The sequence below is a fragment of the Silurus aristotelis genome (genome assembly GCF_946808225.1).
Source record: "Silurus aristotelis genome assembly, chromosome: 2".
Lineage (NCBI taxonomy): Eukaryota > Metazoa > Chordata > Actinopteri > Siluriformes > Siluridae > Silurus > Silurus aristotelis.
In genome coordinates, this window is record NC_139575.1 from 25,021,138 (window position 1) to 25,036,383 (window position 15,246).

General features: G+C 37.1%; 2 protein-coding genes across 4 annotated transcripts in view; both read left to right on the forward strand.

Moving 5' to 3' along the window:
* Positions 1-15,246, forward strand: part of LOC310737330 (uncharacterized protein) — a gene marked incomplete at its 3' end in the record, with an annotated part of 188,975 nt that overhangs the window by 141,872 nt on the left and 31,857 nt on the right. The gene's annotated exons all lie outside the window — the stretch shown is intronic.
* Positions 6,147-14,665, forward strand: tnnt2b (troponin T type 2b (cardiac)). Of its 3 annotated transcripts, XM_083530906.1 has the most exons (11): positions 6,192-6,266; positions 9,292-9,318; positions 9,439-9,460; positions 9,547-9,607; positions 9,806-9,922; positions 10,943-11,020; positions 11,097-11,204; positions 11,292-11,404; positions 11,581-11,671; positions 11,991-12,031; positions 14,286-14,665. In XM_083530906.1, exons 2-11 carry the CDS (start codon positions 9,300-9,302, stop codon positions 14,323-14,325), a joined length of 690 nt encoding a protein of 229 aa, XP_083387032.1. In that variant the 5' UTR covers positions 6,192-6,266; positions 9,292-9,299; the 3' UTR covers positions 14,326-14,665. The 3 variants fall into 3 exon arrangements, with proteins under 3 accessions (XP_083387033.1, XP_083387032.1, XP_083387034.1); XM_083530907.1 differs by lacking the exon at positions 9,292-9,318 and having other exon boundaries at positions 6,147-6,266; XM_083530908.1 differs by lacking the exon at positions 9,292-9,318 and having other exon boundaries at positions 6,242-6,371.

Consider the following 15,246-nt stretch of genomic DNA (forward strand, 5'->3'; position numbering starts at 1 on the left):
TTAATAAGCATGTTTAGTGAATGTTTTAGAGCAGGATATTACAGCATTTCTGTGATTTTATTACATTTTTTCTTTCAGTATATTTTACTTATTCAACATTTTAAAAAGTTGATGAATGAGGAAAATGAGAAAGAGAGAAGGGTGGATGATGTGGAGAAGGTGAAGCAGGAAGTGGATAGGATTAATAAGGAGGAAGTGAGAGCAGCAATTAAGAGGATGAAGAGTGACCAGATGACATACAGGTAGAAGCATGGAGATGTTTAGGAGAGCTGGAAATGTTTTTAACCAGATTGTTTAACAAGATTCTGGAAGGTGAGAAGATGCTTGAGGAATGGAGAAGCAGTGTGCTGGGACCGGTTTTTAAGAATAAGGGAGTTGTGCAGACCTGCAGTAATTACAGGGGAATAAAGTTGATCAGTCACACCATGAAGTTATGGGAAAGAGTACTGGAAGCCAGGCTGAAAGAAGAGGTGACCATCTGTGAGCAACAGTAGAGCACTACGGATAGAGTATAGAGTATGGAGAAGTACTATGAAGAGCTGTGTTATTGTATGAGGAAGTCAGGTGTGTCAGAGAAGTATGTGAGGGTGGTGCAGGACATGTATGAGGACAGTGTGACAGCAGTGAAGTGTGCAGTAGGAACGACAGACTGGCTCAAGGTGGAGGTTGGACTGAATCAAGGATCGGCTCTCAACCCTTTCCTGTTTGCAGTGGTGATGGACAGGTTGATGGACGAGGTCAGACAGGAGTCTCCGTGGACTATGATGTTTGCAGATGATATTGTGATTTGTGGTGAGGGTAGAGAGCAGGTGGAGAAGAGTCTGGAGAGGTGGAGGTACGCGCTGGAGAGAAGGGGATTGAAAGTCAGTAGGAGTAAGACAAAGTACATGTGTGTGAATGAGAGGATGGGCAGTGGAGTGGTGCGGTTGCAAGTAGAGTAGGTGGTGATGGTCGAGGAGTTCAGGTACCTTGGGTCAACAGGTGCAGGCAGGGTGGAGTGGGTGGAGAAGAGTGGCAGGAATAGAGGGATAGAAGGGTATCTGCCAGAGTGAAAAGGAAAGTTTACAGGACTGTGGTGAGACCCTTTATGGTGTATGGTTTAGAGACAATGGCATTGAGTAAAAGGCAGAGCTGAAGATGTTGAGATTTTCATTGGGAGTGACGACGATGGACAGGATTAGAAATGAGTGTATTAGATGGACAGCCCATGTAGGAAATTTTGGAGACGAGGAGAGGGAGGCTAAATTAAGATTGTTTGGACATGTGCAGAGGAGGGACATAGGGGAATATCGATAGGAGAATGCTGAGAATGGAAGGGTATGGAGACGGATGATCCGCTCTGGCGACCCCTAATGGGAGCAGCCGAAAGAAGAAGAAGAAGAGTTCAGCAAAAACAAACAAACAAGACAAAGACAAAAACAAACAAACAAACAAAAAAAAAGATCAATTAAACAGAACATTATGGTAAAATAATGGTTTAAAGAAAAACAGGCTTTTTCAAAAAGGGGATTTACGTATAGTCATTGATTCTACAATTCAAAACAAACCAACTTGCTTAGAGTTATTCATTTATTACAAAATAACTATTAAATAAATTTAATTTTTAGTTTTTACTGTTCCCAAACCTTTTTGGTGTCATTACTGTGCTTTAGTTTTGGCCACTTTTGTAACTATGGGACATAACAACCTTGCAGTCATGCAGCAATTTAGCATTTGAGGTGGGGTCTGGTTGCAGTTGTCTAAACAGCCTGAGGGAGAAAGGAGGCATTTTGACAAATGACTCTTTACAAAAGCTTTATGACTTGACAAAATACACTACTTACTTTTTACAAGACATATTGGTCATTATTCACTGTGGCTGCAGTTTTCTAATTCATCACTAGTATTTACTGAAAACTTGAGGTTCCAGGAAAGTGCAGAAAAAATCAATTGTGAAACATATTTACAAAAAAATAAAAATTTTAACTGCAACAGTTACAGTTAATAGCTGTAATATTTAATATTAAAAAAATGTACCCCTCTTTACTGCAGTTGGAATCTCGTGCCCACGGTTTATCGTGGAATTGCATTTGCCCCAAAAAATAATTTGTTTAGCTGTTTCCTGGTATCTTGCGGATAGCACGATAGACCAAAAAAAAAAAAAAAAAAATAGTTTCTTTGGAGTTTTATGTTGAAATAATACAATTTGTTAATAAAAAATATAATTACTGTATTCTTGCAAATGTTTTCTGTATGTTTAAAGTTTCTGAATTACGGCTTAAACAATAAGTGTCCGTTTATCGCGTTTTTTATGTTTATCGCGGGCAGTTTAGGAACGTAAAGGATAAACGGAGGATAACTGTTTTTGACTGAATCATGGTAAGAATGAACTGCAGGTAAAGTGTCTTATCCAACCAAGGCAGCTTGATGCTACTGAAATTTCAACACACAACCATCTGATCTGGGATTTACCACTGAGTCTTAACCACTGAGCCGCCACAACTACACTAGAACAGTGCCACAGCTAGCTAGCATTGATTCCTCTACCTTAAGAACCAAGTGAGTTCTGGGATTTCTTATTAGAAATTATTGAAGGTTCAAGAATGACCCAGTCCTAGTCCAATCCTAGTACCCAGGATTTGTCTTCAGGGCCTTATCTTTCTCAGTCTGCTAGATGAGACAGTGGGACATAGATTTTTTGGGGCTTTTCAATAGTAAGGTGACTATGGCTTAAATGTTCCTATACTTCTATTTAACCATTGTAAAAAGACCAACAAATGAAGTCGATCTCTGAAGTAGAAATGAGTCCCTGTCATCTGGAAGTGTAACCAGATACTCCTTCAATTTTGGTGCATGTCAGCTCAAATTCTAGTTCATCCAGTATGTTCCTGAGAAACCTGCCTGAAATTCATTGAAACTCAGATTCTCCAGGAGACTTTAAAACACCAGACAAATATGGTGAACAGAAAATATAAAAAAAATATAGAATAAAATAGACTGATTCCTTTAGCAACTCATTTACAATTGCCCATGATACAGAGTGGGCAAAGTAGAAAAAGATGACATGATATGGTGCTTGTAGTAGCCTAACATGGTAATTAGTAATTTTCCTGTCAGCATCTTTTTGAAGGATGAAATTACATGTGCTCTTTAAATACCCATTAAGTCAAAAGGTCTTGGGTCTTGTGTGTGAGTGGCTTACTGAAAAATTATAAAAACAGTTAATCACAATTTTTCTTTCCTTTTAGACTGTCTTTGACATGTTCATTTCTTTTAACATTATAGTTTATATCGAAAAAGGATCTCTATATTTGTAAAGATATATACATACATCATTATCTATATCTATATTTATATCTATATCTCTAAATTCCTTACCCATGTTTAATTAAATTTCCATCTATAGGATGTAAAGGTCATAAATGGAAACTCAGTTTATTTGTTGTTTGGTTTGTTTATTGCTGTCTGTAAAATTATATATTTATTAAGCCTTATTTGTGTCAGGTCCCTGGCAAAGTAAAAATATGTTGCTATTATTGGAAAGGATGAAAGATTTAAATAAATTATGGAATTGTTTATTAATAGAAACCCCATGCAGTTTTTAGAGATTTGGGGAGATGATAAAGGCTCCTTCTGATAGCTAATGATAGCAGATAGGATCAGTCAACATTAGTGACTCATCAGGGGTGCATTGTTGGATTGTGTCAGAACAGCTGTCATTGAAACCTCCTCACCTGGGGACATAGATCATTCTCAAAAGCTCGGTGCTTGCACTGGAGGCTGAAACAAATAGACATAAAGAGACTGAAACTAAAAAAGAAATCACATTGTAATATGAAGAGAATTAAAATGAATACAGTTTACACAAACAAATGCCAGTGCATTTTCTGTGCATAAAATATAATATTCCCTGTTGCCATTTGATTATTTCATTCACTTAAATCTGACAATGTGGGGACAGGAACCAATTTGCATTTTATGGCACTTTCTTTTAGCTTGTAAATAAAATAAGCTAGTGGTCTAAACACTTTGTTATTCTTGTTTATAATGTGACTGTTAGAGGTAGACTTTACTGTTGTGACCAGTGTGCCAGATCAGAGGTTTTGGAATGGCGTCAGGCAGCCATGTGACTTAAGCTCTCAATCTTCCATTCTCCCCTGATAGAAACGATAAAAGCCACACAAGCTGAATGCGCTGCGGCTTCAAATCGGCAGTGCATACTCCATATCTTCCCCTCTACCCCTCTTCAGAGCAGAGCTGATACAGCCATGTTAGGTGGATTAGTTCATTGCTGGCCAGCTGGGCCTATGCTATATAAATAGAATTGGATTGCTATTGTTCCATACTGAGGCATGTGTGCACTCATACTACAAAGTGTTTTACTAACTATGCAAAGCCCTAAAGTTAGTCATGTGATACAAAGACAGTTTATAAGCCAGTTTAAATTTGAATCAGAGTTCAGATTGAATCAGGAGGTACTGTAACTTCTTAAAAGATCCCCCAGACCGGACAGGTAAAACCAGGTTATATTATCTTTACTGTGGCAATATAGATGTATGAATAGATGTATGTTTGTCATGTGGAGAATGAAAAAATATATAATAAATATAATAATGCAAACTTGAGGAAAACAAAAGCAAACTGTTTATCTTTTCATGAAACAGGTCTTAGTCCAAATATGTCAGATACAGAAGAAGTTCAATATGAGTAAGTACTGTTTTAGAATGTTGTTCTGGAATTTAAACATCAAATACTGGTTATTATTTTCTATAACTAGTAATGGTCCCTACAGTTGTGTGTGACAGCCACACTAAAAAAAGTAATTGTCTTATTTGTTTCTGATTTTCAGAGAGAATGAGGGTAAGATTGACTGCAGTATCACTAATGCATCACATGTTGCAAGCTCGCTCTATATATATCTTAATCAGAGCACAGTTATCAGAGCAGAGCATGCTAAATACGATGGAACAAATCTTGTTCATGGACTACAACCAATGCTTATATGGCACCACAATAGGGTTGGGACAGTGTATGTGTTTATCATCTCACCGGTTTCCTTTAAGCATGGATAATAAGCTGGCAGGCAGCTTTATGATCTTGCCACAACAGGACCTTCAGACAACAGCAGTGATAGAGCACCGCACCCTTTGGAGCACATGTGGACTACACTTTCCATAATGTCTGTTAGAAAAGCCTAAACTTTTTGCATGGGTGTGGTTTTGTTTGGGCAATGTCGGCTCAGCCCAGTCAGGAATTGCTGCAGGTTTTGGCAAAGGAACAAGCACACAGGAATGAAGCATTGTGTTACAACGCGTGATGTGTGTGTTTTCAATGCTCTTTCTATTTCTGAGCTTAGAGTCTTTTTCCTCAGTAAGGAGTGGTACTTTTTTAAGAGTTTCTCAACTGTAATGAATCATGACAAGCTTGAAAAATCTTCGATTTATGTAATAAAGTCTTTTCCCATTTACCTGCAAAGCATTTATTAGCAAAGCAGTTATGAATGTTGCTACATGTTTTACACTAATCTTTACACTCTTTTAAAACACCTTTGCCCTCTTAAACTTGTTTCTTGTTACCTCGGGAATGTCACGAAGCTATTCGGTTGCCATTATCTTCTTGGCACATGGTGCAAAGCCAGACGAGAATGTAATTTTAAACGTTTCGCTCTGGTTAGGGAGAAAAGCTGCTTTCTGCTGGCTGAAAGCGGCCGAGCTAGCTAAGGGCCCTAGAGAAAAGTGCTGTTGTTAGCTGTATAATGCAACTGTCACTCCATCTCCTGATTTAAATTCTCTGTAGATGAGTTCAGGGCTATTACTCTCTTTCTCCTGCTGTAAAAGGCTTTCAGACTTGACTTTCAGCCTTTTGTCTACAATCAGGAGTAATTGGGTCAATTGTCAATAACTGCACACTAGAAAGTAGTATTTAGTTTTTGTCTGTTCTCTCACCCTTGAGTTGATTTGCATGCATTTTGTGGTATAAGAGTAATAAGGTTTGTGCATGTGTATGTGTGTGTTTGTGAAAGTGTGTTGTTTGTAGCTTATTGCAATCTATTGTCACAGATGCAATACTTAATTATTTAACATAGATTTCTGTTGCATTTCATTGCGTTCGATTGTCAGTTTGGTGTATTGTGTGTATACAGGTGTGTGCATTTGTTTGGTGTGCATGTAAATTAGCTGTATTAGTTGTATTTAGCTGTATTTTAGGTCTGCTCTGATGGCTGCTCTTTAACTGTGCTATCTGCTTTTTTTGCACAGAGGAGGTTGAGGAGCAGGAGGAGGAGGAAGGTAGAGGAGATTCAGCTAACGCTAAAGATTTACTGGCTTTACTAATTCAAACAATGATCAGCAAGTTGCAAAGCCCTCAGGACTCCTGCAAACAACTGCAATAATGTACTTCTAAAGTAATAATATTTCACTAAAATATGAAGCACAGTGCAGGTCATAAACTGGCTATTAAATTAGGTAAAGTAATTTACAATAGTGGACAAAATGGCAAAACATTTTGTGAAACCAAGTCATAGCAAATCATAGCAAAAACAATTATAGTGATTGTAAAATTGTAAATTAAGTCGGTTTTGTGCCTGAATATGGTCCTAGTCCAATCCCACAGAATATCTACTGCAGCACAAATAAAAAAAAAAGAAAAAAAATGATAACAATGGTCATAAGGTGCATCGCAACTTGTTGCATATTAGGCTGCGTAACTGCAGAAAGGACAGAGTGCCCATGCTGACCGCTGTCCACCACTGAAAGTGCTTACAATGGACATGTGAGCATTTGAACTGGACAGCAGTGAAAGAAAATGGCCTGGTCTGATTAATCACATTTTTTCGTACATCATGTCGACAGCTGGGGGCTTGTGCATCACCTACATGGGAAATAGATGACTCCAGGGTGTGTTATAGATAGAAGGCAAGCCAATAAAGTCAGTGTGACGCTCTGGGCAATGTTTTGCTGGGAAAAATTGTGGCCTGGCATTTATGTAGATATTTATTTTAATACCTACCTATACTTCATTACATACCAAGTACATCTAAACCTTTTCTTGGCAATGTTATTTACTAATGACACTCCCCTAGATCTCAATCTGATCAGGCAAGCCATAACACTACCTCCACTGTGCTTGACTGATGAGGTCATATGCTTTATTATTGAGCTAATTCTTATCTGCTCCACAAGTTGTTAGTGGTCAATCTGGTTTGCAGAACTTTTGTGGCTTGCCACAATTATTTGGAAAGTGCATAAGAAATGCATAGTTGGGAGTCTAAAAGAGCAAAATTGGCTATGCTTTGTCAATCTTTAATGTTTGTATGTGGAAGAGGGCAGATAACACTTTCCACCGCCCTGCAATGCTGCATGAGCAGAAATGCCTTAATAGGAAACACATGCTAGACATCATCCTTACATTTGGTAACTGTTGTGGGATGTGGAGAGTAGACTGGTTGGTGGGAATTGGCATTACTAAATTAGGGAGGAATTTGGCATGTAAATTAATTTATGTAAGTATTCATGTATGTAAGTAAGTATGCAAGTATGTATGTATGTATTCAGTTCTTCATCAAAGTGTTACCACAAAGTTGGAGGCATACAATTGTACAGGATGCCTTTAGAATCCTTTAGAATGTGGCAGCTTTAAATTTTCTCTTAAATTTAAATAGTGGAGCCAAACCTGTTTCGGCATGGCAATGCCCCTGCGCACAAAGTGATCTCCATGAAGATATGCTTTAATGGGTTGGAGTGGAAGATCTTGAGTGGCCTTGAACACATTTGGGATCCACAGGAACTCAGACTGCATCCCAGGCCTCCTCAAATATCATATCCTGACCTTTCCTATACCCTCATGGCTGAGTGAGCTCTTCACAAGCACACTCCTAAATCTAGTGGAAAATCTTCCCACACAGAGACTCAAGATTATTATAGCAGCAAATGAAGACAAACCTTTGTCCATATAGACTATCTATCTATCTATCTATCTATCTATCTATCTATCTATCTATCTATCTATCTATCTATCTATCTATCTATCTATCTATCTATCTATCTATCTATCTATCTATCTATCTATCTATCTATCTATCTATCATGACTAGGGTTTAAACCAGGGTTATAAGGTTGAGAGTCCAACACTCTAGCAATGTGCCACGGGGATTCGCAGTGCCGATTATGGAGTAACATATAATAGAAAGTAACATACAAATAAAAAACCCAACAAACCAAGTAAACAACCCAAAAGAAACTATTGCGAAATAAAGTGAGTGAAGGCAACGGAAGGCACTTACAGAAATATTGAGCATCTGCACAGGAAAAACTTGGCAATAAGTCAAAGTGGCTGCGGCCGGGGTAAACAAAAACCGAGTGAAGAACAGAGGAAGTGTAACCGCTTAAATAGTACATGAGGCGGGAAGTGAAAGAAAACAAATACAGACAACTTGTGGAAGCGCAGTGAAAAAACCCTGACATCCATCCATCCTTCCATCCATCCATCCATCCATCCATCCATCCATCCATCCATCCATCTATCTATCTATCTATCTATCTATCTATCTATCTATCTATCTATCTATCTATCTATCTATCTATCTATCTATCTATCTGTCTGTCTGTCTGTCTGTCTGTCTGTCTGTCTGTCTGTCTGTCTGTCTGTGCTAATCGTCTATATATAAATATAAAGCTCAAATACCACTGACTGACTCACTCACTCATCACAAAATCTCAAAAATCACTAAACGGATTGCAATGAAATTTGGAACATACCTTCCTCTTGGGTCTTAAGTGCTCACTAAGAAAGGGTTTCGAAAAATTCGCCCTGGATCGCGGCTAACTCGCGAAAAACGCGATTTCTCACGCATTGTAAATTCTTTGAAATAACATTACGGATCCTAATGAAACTTAGTACATTGTTTCTTATTACATGTTAGATGTTTATTTTCAAAGTAGTTTGCCCTGTATCGGTACTACAAAGGGGTAGTACGTTATTTGTTGACGTTACGTTCTGATCTCTTATCATCTGCTCAGTGCTTACTGCTTATTGGCATATTGCTTAGCATTCTGCCTTCTGTAGCGAAGCACGTGTACTTTCAGCTAGTATATTATATGTGAATGTCTATAACAGCTCCCAGTGGCTTAGCCGCCAATCATTTTCTCCAGTCAGTCAGAATATGTCTGTGTCTTCCTTTTGATTCTGAATATATAAGCAAAAATTTTTTTATCAAAGCTTCTTACAGTATTTTATTATCTCTCTGTTGGGCCTGTTTAAGTCTTGTCCTCACATAGCAAGAAAACATTACCTAGAGCCGTTCTCTTTCTGTAGGTGTGGCAATGGAACATGGAGAGGGAGGTTAGGAAATGCATAAATTGTAAATTTTTGTTTTGCTTTGCTTTTAATTGCTACCTTGGTTTATATAGTTTCTTTCTTATATTCTCTGAATTTCTTCTTTATAATCACTGGGAGGCACAGAAGAAGCAAAACCAAAGCCAAAGTGAGTGACTGTGGGAAATAAATATTGACATTTAATACATGATTTAGGAGTAAATAAAAAAAACCTCAGTATTTATTATTTTTTAGATCTTTTCTGCCACCCATGGTCCCTCCCAAAATACCTGATGGGGAGAAAGTTGACTTTGATGTGAGTACAGGTTGAAGCATGACAACATTTTATTCTTTCTAGTCATAATGTGATTGTCAGTTTTAAACTTTTATGCAAAACACACTTTGGTTGTAGAGCAAGAAATACAATAAAATCACCCCTTGTTTCGATTAAAGGCTACTAAAAGTAATACTTTACTACTGTAATAAAGTAATTGTTCTGTGTTTGGTGATGCAGGATATCCATCGTAAGCGCATGGAGAAGGACCTGACAGAGCTCCAGACTCTAATTGAGGCACATTTTGAAAGCCGCAAAAAAGAAGAGGAGGAGTTAATTGCCCTATCCAGTAGAATGGTGAGTTACAAAGAGAAGTGAATTGCAAAACATTCGGGAAAATTTCAAGAGCTTCTTACAACAGTTTCAAGAGAAATAAGCATTATCATGGGCGACAAGGTGCTGCAGAGAGTGGTAATGTTACGTCATTTCCAAAAATACTTAATTTCTTATCTAAATTATTTTTCTCATTGAGCAAGAAATCTCAAATATATTTTTAGGTAAGCCCTGGCCAAAAGGGCTGCATAATAATGATTAAAAACACATGCAGGCACAAAACACATCACAGTGTTATCATTGTAAAACTAAAACATCATTTCAAATATCTTAAATTCCAAAAATTAGTTAACCAGTGTTTGTACATCTTTATACAGTGTTGGAAAGCTATAATGAATAACTACGTAAAAAAAAAACAATATATAACAAATGTAAATTACAAATATAAATATTAATGTTCTTTTTTGCAATAAGGCAGAGGGACATAAGAAAGTTGACCTTGTTTATTATATAAAAAGGATCAAACGTAGTTGTCTTTGCACTGAAAGCAGATAATGATTATGATGATTATACAGAATCGAGTGACTGCAAAGCTGCTTTTAAAAGATGCATGTACCAAATGAACTTCCATAACCTTAAATATTAAAAAAGTTTGCTTCAAGTTTTCAACAAGTTGTGGCGTTACGAATTTTTTCTTTGTGTATGTGAGTTTCTTCCAGGTTCTCTAATTTTCTTCCACCTCCTTAAATCATACCAGTAGGTGGATTTGCTCTGGTGAATTGCCCTTAGGTGTAACTGAATGTTCATGTGTCTGTGTGCATGGTGCTTTTTGATGGACTTTCGCCCCATCCAGGGTGTGTTCCTGGCCCACAGTGTTCTTGTGTTAGGCTACATAGTTGCTGTGACCCTGTCCAGGAGGAAACAATTTAGATTTTTCATTAATTACACAGTCACTGCCCAATGAAGGGCTTTATTACACTGTGTTCAAAAACACATTTTCAAGTTGAGTGACACTTTGTGTTTGTGTTTTATTCTGACAATGAGGAAAAACGCCGGGCAGAAAGAGCCGAGGAGCAGAGAATCCGTGCAGAAAAAGAGAGAGAACGTCAGAACATGTTGGCAGTGAGTTGACACTTTGGATCAGTTTGATACCTAAGAGATCATCCAGAGAAAAATTAATTGGTGGTGTATAATTCAGGTAGAAAAGGCACGAAAAGAGGAGGAAGAGGCAAAGAAAAAAGCTGAAGACGATGCCAAGAAAAAGAAAGTTCTGACAAACCTACAGTTCACCGGATACATGCAGAAGGTAATGCTCATGAATCCTCTCATTCTTGGGTGTAGCTAAATGACTTTCACCTGGTTTCTCTCGATGATTATCTTGCTTTGTTAATAGACAGACAAGCGGGGAGTACAGAGAAAACAAACTGAGAGAGAGAAGAAGAAAAAAATTCTTAATGAGCGGCGTAAAGAGCTCAGTGTTGAAGACATGAATGCTGACAAGCTCAGGTACCGTGAACTTCCCAAAAAGATACCCACTGCAAATGTCCATCAGATTTCAATTCACAAAAAAATACCTTGAAAATGATTCTGAAATTATACATGCTGTAAAGCCGCAGACGACTGACCTACAGTGTCATTCCAGAGACTGGTTCATCCTGTTTATCATGTCTCATTTCATACAGAGAGAAAGCTAACGAACTTTGGAAGTGGATGTACCAACTCGAGGCAGAGAAGTTTGAACTGCAATACAAATATATACGTCAGAAATATGAGGTAATCGATTCCCTGTAAAAGTACATTCGGTATATCGCACGTGAAAAGACACACTCTGTAAAGTTGCTAGCCATGTAATTCAGTTATTATGTTGCAAGTTACTGTACTCTTATGCTAACTTTCACATGGAGGCTTGTTGACAGAGCTATTTAACCATAACTCACACTAGCTGTGGCATTTACTGTACACCTGGGCTAGACTTGGCAGGAGTACATGATTGTGCTTTATAGCTAGTCTCTGGATTGCTTCCCGAATATTTAAAAGAGACGCACATACTTCGGAGAGAGACTATGTGTCATATCTCTGATTCTGTCTGTAGGTCACTGTTCTGAGAAACAGAGTCAGCGACCACCAGAAAAAGTGAGTACTTTGTTATATATATAGTTTTTTTTTTTTCTCCATCCATCTAAACAGACTGTATTTATTCAGTATCCAATTTCTGCATTCAGTTCTAGTAGAAGCCACATATATAAATTGGTTTCCTTTAGTACAGTGGCAGATAGAGTTCAGAGCCTTGAAGTGTTGAGGCTCTTCTCCTGTCTCTTCCTGTTTGCCATGTTCCCGAACATTCTGTTTGAAGTAGCAGCTGGCTTTCATTATGCCACGGCCTCTGAACTACGCCTGTTGGGACTACTACACAAAAGTGCAGTGTTAAATAAAGGCGTCTCAAAAAAGCAACAGTGCACGCAGCACACAGAGAGACATATAACCTGGGTGGATACAATTGCAAAAGAAAGGCCGGGAGGAAGGACAGCTGAGAAGCCGCACTAAGCCGTGTGTATATAATAAACCACAGAACTGGCATTCAAAACATCAAGTCCTCTAAATCAGCTGGACACACAGTCCCTAACACAAAGGTAGCAATATGCATGTCATCTCACAGGTGTACATAAAAAATATAAACAAAACATGGTATGAGCCAGACCTAAAAAGGCAGGATGACATGCTGGGTGATACCACCATGAGGATTGTTGATTTCAATTTGTTTTTCTTTATTTTTGCTCTCATGCCAAACACACTAGACTCATAACAGTTTAGTCACAAGGTTTAGTTGAGTCACAACACATTTAAGTAATGTCTGGGATGGGATTCAATATTACGATAAGAGTCCACCCCTTTTCCATTCTTTACGAATCATTTCTTTGCTGCCTGCTGTGTGGCTGTATTGGAGGAGCTGTAAAAAAAAAATCAGCTTATATTCTACTCCAGGGGTCACCAACCTGTTTAAAACTGAGAGCTACTTCTTGGGTACCGAATAATTTGAAAGGCTACCAGTTTGATACACACTTCTGAAATAACAAATTTGCTCAATTGACCTTTAATTATATGTTATTATTAATAATTAATGTCATCTATGTGAAGACACTGATCATGTTAATGATTTCTCACAATAATTATTAACAATGATTTAACAAGGTAGGAAACAAATAGATGCAGCTCACTGGTAAGTGTCACTATGGTGAGCTATTGTTTAGGAAAGGACGACTCATGTGGTCCTTGCGAGCGACCTGTTGCCACCATGTAGGTGACCACTGTTCTACTCCATGTTGGATGGCCTTGGTACAAATCCTAGGTCCTATTTTAGAGGATTAAGGCATTTCTTTAGGCCTCGCTCGTTATTCAACGATCTCTCCCTTTTTCATTCTCAAGGATATGTGTCATTGGGCAGATCATTAATGACGGCGATCTTAAAAAATGTTGTTGGCAGGCTGGCACAGGGTATGTTGATGACAGAGTGGTAGGTGCGAGAGAGGAAGAGTGAGAGAAAGAGAGAGAGACAGTGAGACAGAGAGAGACAGTGAGAGAACAAAAAAGTGACAGCAACTGTCATCTTGAAGACGGCGATGATTGTTTAGTTAAAGGGTGTGGTGTTGGCGCCTTTTTTTTTTTGATCAGACAGAAGTGGGGCGTATACCAATCTTTCAGCTGGATTGCAAGGCAGAGATTTCAAGAAATTAAAATTAATTTAAAATGGACACACCAAACAATAAATAAAATAGAGTTTTAAAATAATAAAGTAGTAAACTTCCCTTGAATAATATTTACATAATATATTTACATTTTATTACATTACATTTATATATTATATAACTAAACACATTTTTTTTTTGCATTTTGTATTTTCTTTTTTTTAAAGTTACATATTTAAACTTGATGTTGATCAAACCATTTTTCAAAAACAGCATTAAAGTTCAAATATTGAACCTAAAATAAAAAAAATTATAATAATAATAATAATAATAATAATAATAATAAATAAATGTATAAAAGAATATTAAAGTATAGGTCATACTTTATAGTTATACTTATACTTTAATATACTTTTATACTTAATTGTATTTATTTTCTATTTTATTTTACTTTTTTTATTTTTATATTCTTTTCTATTTTTCATGTTCACATGTTGGACAGTCGTTAAAAGCAGTCGTAAAAAGCATTTGACTACATGTCGTACTCTGTATGAATGTGCATGTGACAAATAATTATTTTCATTTTGAATTTGATTAAATTAGTAAACACCCAGGTACTGGCATTATTTATTTCTGATGTTTGGACAATGCAAATAAATCTGTCTTATCAGCTATTTTTTTTCTATATCTGTTTGTTTTTTTAGTACCAAAGGGCCAAGGAGCAAAAGAGGTTTGAGAAAATAGAAAGCCATAACCAGCGGATTGCTTTAACATTCGACGTGGCAAACACGGCCTTCATTCATGACCTTCCTGAGAGCAAAAACTGTGGTGTCATGACAATTACTTTAGAAATTATTTTAGGTAACATTTTAGGATGGAACCTTCATGTGATTGCATTTGATTCCAAGCAATGCATATTCCTCGTAAAAGATTAATATCTATGTTCAAAATGTAATAAAATGTTCAAAATGATTATTTTTTACCTATGAACTATAACAGCCACTAGAATAACAGATGTAACCGTATTCTATACATCTATAACCACAGTTGCATGTTGTAAAACAATAAATCATGATGAAAGTTATTATGTCTGTTTTTTTAAATCCCACAATAGTTTACGAAGTTCTGCGGAACATTAAAATGAACGTTTTGTCTAAAAAAAACGGCACCTTCAATGAAAATACAAAGCATAAAAAAGTAATAGCATGTTAAGGTTGCCAAACATGATCTTCTTTTTTTTATGTTGTTATCAACAGAGTTAGTTGCTAATGATAGCACTTGCAGCATTATTCTACATTCAGTGCTGTGTTTGAAAATGTATGATTTGTAAGCAGATACCATGAGCCACATCTCTGACTGCCCTATTTCAGAATTCCCGGTCATATTACAACCAGCATAGCAAACTACCATTACACAATTCTCTGTCTGTTTAAGCACTACACAGTATAATTTGACCACTACATTACCCCATATTACCGTTCACAGTTCACTGATTACTAATCATGCATACAGCCACACCTCGGCATGGTGAGTGAAGTTGTGTACTTGAGTAAATGTACAAATCACCTGCTAAAATATTACAAAAAAAAAGGACTTGCTTTAAAATCTGCTTAAGCATCAAAAGTAAAATTACTGTTCAAGGAGACCTATATATAAATCATTTCT

Coding starts and splice junctions, on each gene's coding strand:
- tnnt2b (XM_083530906.1), top strand. Junction 11,672..11,990: donor ATATACGTCAGAAATATGAG/GTAATCGATTCC, acceptor TTCTGTCTGTAG/GTCACTGTTCTGAGAAACAG. Junction 12,032..14,285: donor GTCAGCGACCACCAGAAAAA/GTGAGTACTTTG, acceptor TTGTTTTTTTAG/TACCAAAGGGCCAAGGAGCA.